The 1,807-nt window shown below is 42.9% G+C and overlaps 1 protein-coding gene across 1 annotated transcript in view; it reads right to left on the reverse strand.

Moving 5' to 3' along the window:
- LOC101979485 (bromodomain-containing protein 8-like) overlaps nt 1–1,807 on the reverse strand; it is a 22,344-nt gene that overhangs the window by 14,669 nt on the left and 5,868 nt on the right. The window contains exon 2 of the mRNA XM_005355914.3: nt 645–802. Within this exon, the coding sequence (XP_005355971.2) occupies nt 645–802 (158 nt within the window). The remainder of the gene's footprint in view (nt 1–644; nt 803–1,807) is intronic.

Below are 1,807 nucleotides of genomic sequence, written 5' to 3' on the forward strand. Positions count from 1 at the left end.
GACCATGCTGACCTTGAACTTGCAGCAAACTTCCTACCTCAGCTTCCTTAGCTCTGAGAGCATAGGTATGTACTCCTGGCCCTACCTTGGCCTCCCTAGTGCTGAGAGCACAGGCATGTACTCCTGGCCCTGTTCCAGTAGTTTTTAAAAAGGTGTATTTTGTATAATAGTAGATCACTTAGCACCATTTCTTAAGTAAATTAAAGTAGCAATCATTGAGAAGGTTTATTTATGATTGATACTCTTTTCCCTTCTTTTTCACAGTGCTGGTTATTGAACCTAGGGCTTTTCATCTACATATGGGCTACATCCTCATCCACGAAGGCTTTCTTAATGTCAACAAAACAGGCTGTTGGTTGTTTTTAAGATTTATTTAATTTTATGTGCATTAGCGTTTTGCTTGCACCATCTATATATTAGCACTGTATTTTCCACCTGTAACACCTTTCAAAACTTATAAAAATAATTCATTTCACAGTAACAAATTCAAGTAACTATAAAGAGAAGTAAGTAAAAGCGTGAATCCTAACAACCTTGGATGAAGGTCTATGCTCAGAGTCCCAGCAGTGCTGGGGATCACCTTCGGTGCCTTGTGTGTGACACAGGCACTCTAGCATGCAGCCACACCCCAGCGCTGTACTTACAGTTGCGAGGAGTTGGGGCAGTTGTAAAGGATGTCCACCAGGGGAGTGTCCTGAGCGCTCGTGCCGTCATCATAGTCACCTGACCGGGGCTGCTCGTCCATGTCCGAAGTATCCCCTTCACCCTGATCCTCTTCTTTTGAGTCCTGCTGAGCCTCCCCCTGGGAAACCCAAGAAGCACAGGAAACTTTAGAGATTGACTATCTGCATCATAACTTTACTTATACAGAATAAGTGAAGGCAGACCGTAAGGTGAGAAGAGATCAATTCTATACAGTTACCAGAAAAATCAGAAAAGGATGACTTTGTTAGACAGATCACTGAAGTTTTCAGTGATAATCTGAGCAATTTTTAAATGCCCCAAAATGAAAATGTGAATTTAATTCTAAATCTGATGTTGACCTCTGTAGGGAAACATACAAACAAGCCAAACAACAACAAAAACAACCAAAAAAAAAAAACCCTAACCTTTTACTGTATCACCTGTGGTCTTAAAGCTAGCTATTATAGCCAGCCAGATAATATTAAGAAGGAGACTCCAAACTGATTCTCTTAAAGCTAAAACAAACATTAGGATAAACATTGGCAAGTTCAGGAACACTGGGAAAGCTAAGTAAGAGGGTTCGGAGTGGGGTGTGAAACAGCACACTGGCTGTTAGCTCAGGAGAGAGTTTGACTAGCATGCTTCAGACTCTGGGTTCTATCCAGGAAAGAGAGAAATCAAAATAGGCCTCAGCCAGCCATAGTCAATTCCTGTGGATGGATACCTCCCTGAGGAGTACAAGCAGGGTACTTCCCCCACTAAACTATAGTCAATTCCTGTGGATGGCTACCTCCCTGAGGAGTACAAGCAGGGTACTTCCCCCACTAAACTTTCCACCCATAGGTAGTCCCACGTTTAATGTATCTAATTGTTACTAAATTATGGGGAAAGACATCTTCTGAGAAACCCCTGCCTATTCCAGACAAGAGACTGCCCCTACTGCCCCAGCATGAGCTATGAGGTTAAAAAGGGAGATGAAGACTTCTAAGGCCAGAAACTAGTCGCAACTGATTGTTGCCACTGAGCTCAGACTTTCATTCTGAAAGGTGTATTTCCTGCTGCTGCTCTCCTTTCTGCTGAAAACAACCCTCTGACTCTGTTCTGCCTGTGTTTGGGGGACATG

This window comes from Microtus ochrogaster, chromosome 18 (assembly GCF_000317375.1).
Source record: "Microtus ochrogaster isolate Prairie Vole_2 chromosome 18, MicOch1.0, whole genome shotgun sequence".
Classification (NCBI taxonomy): domain Eukaryota; kingdom Metazoa; phylum Chordata; class Mammalia; order Rodentia; family Cricetidae; genus Microtus; species Microtus ochrogaster.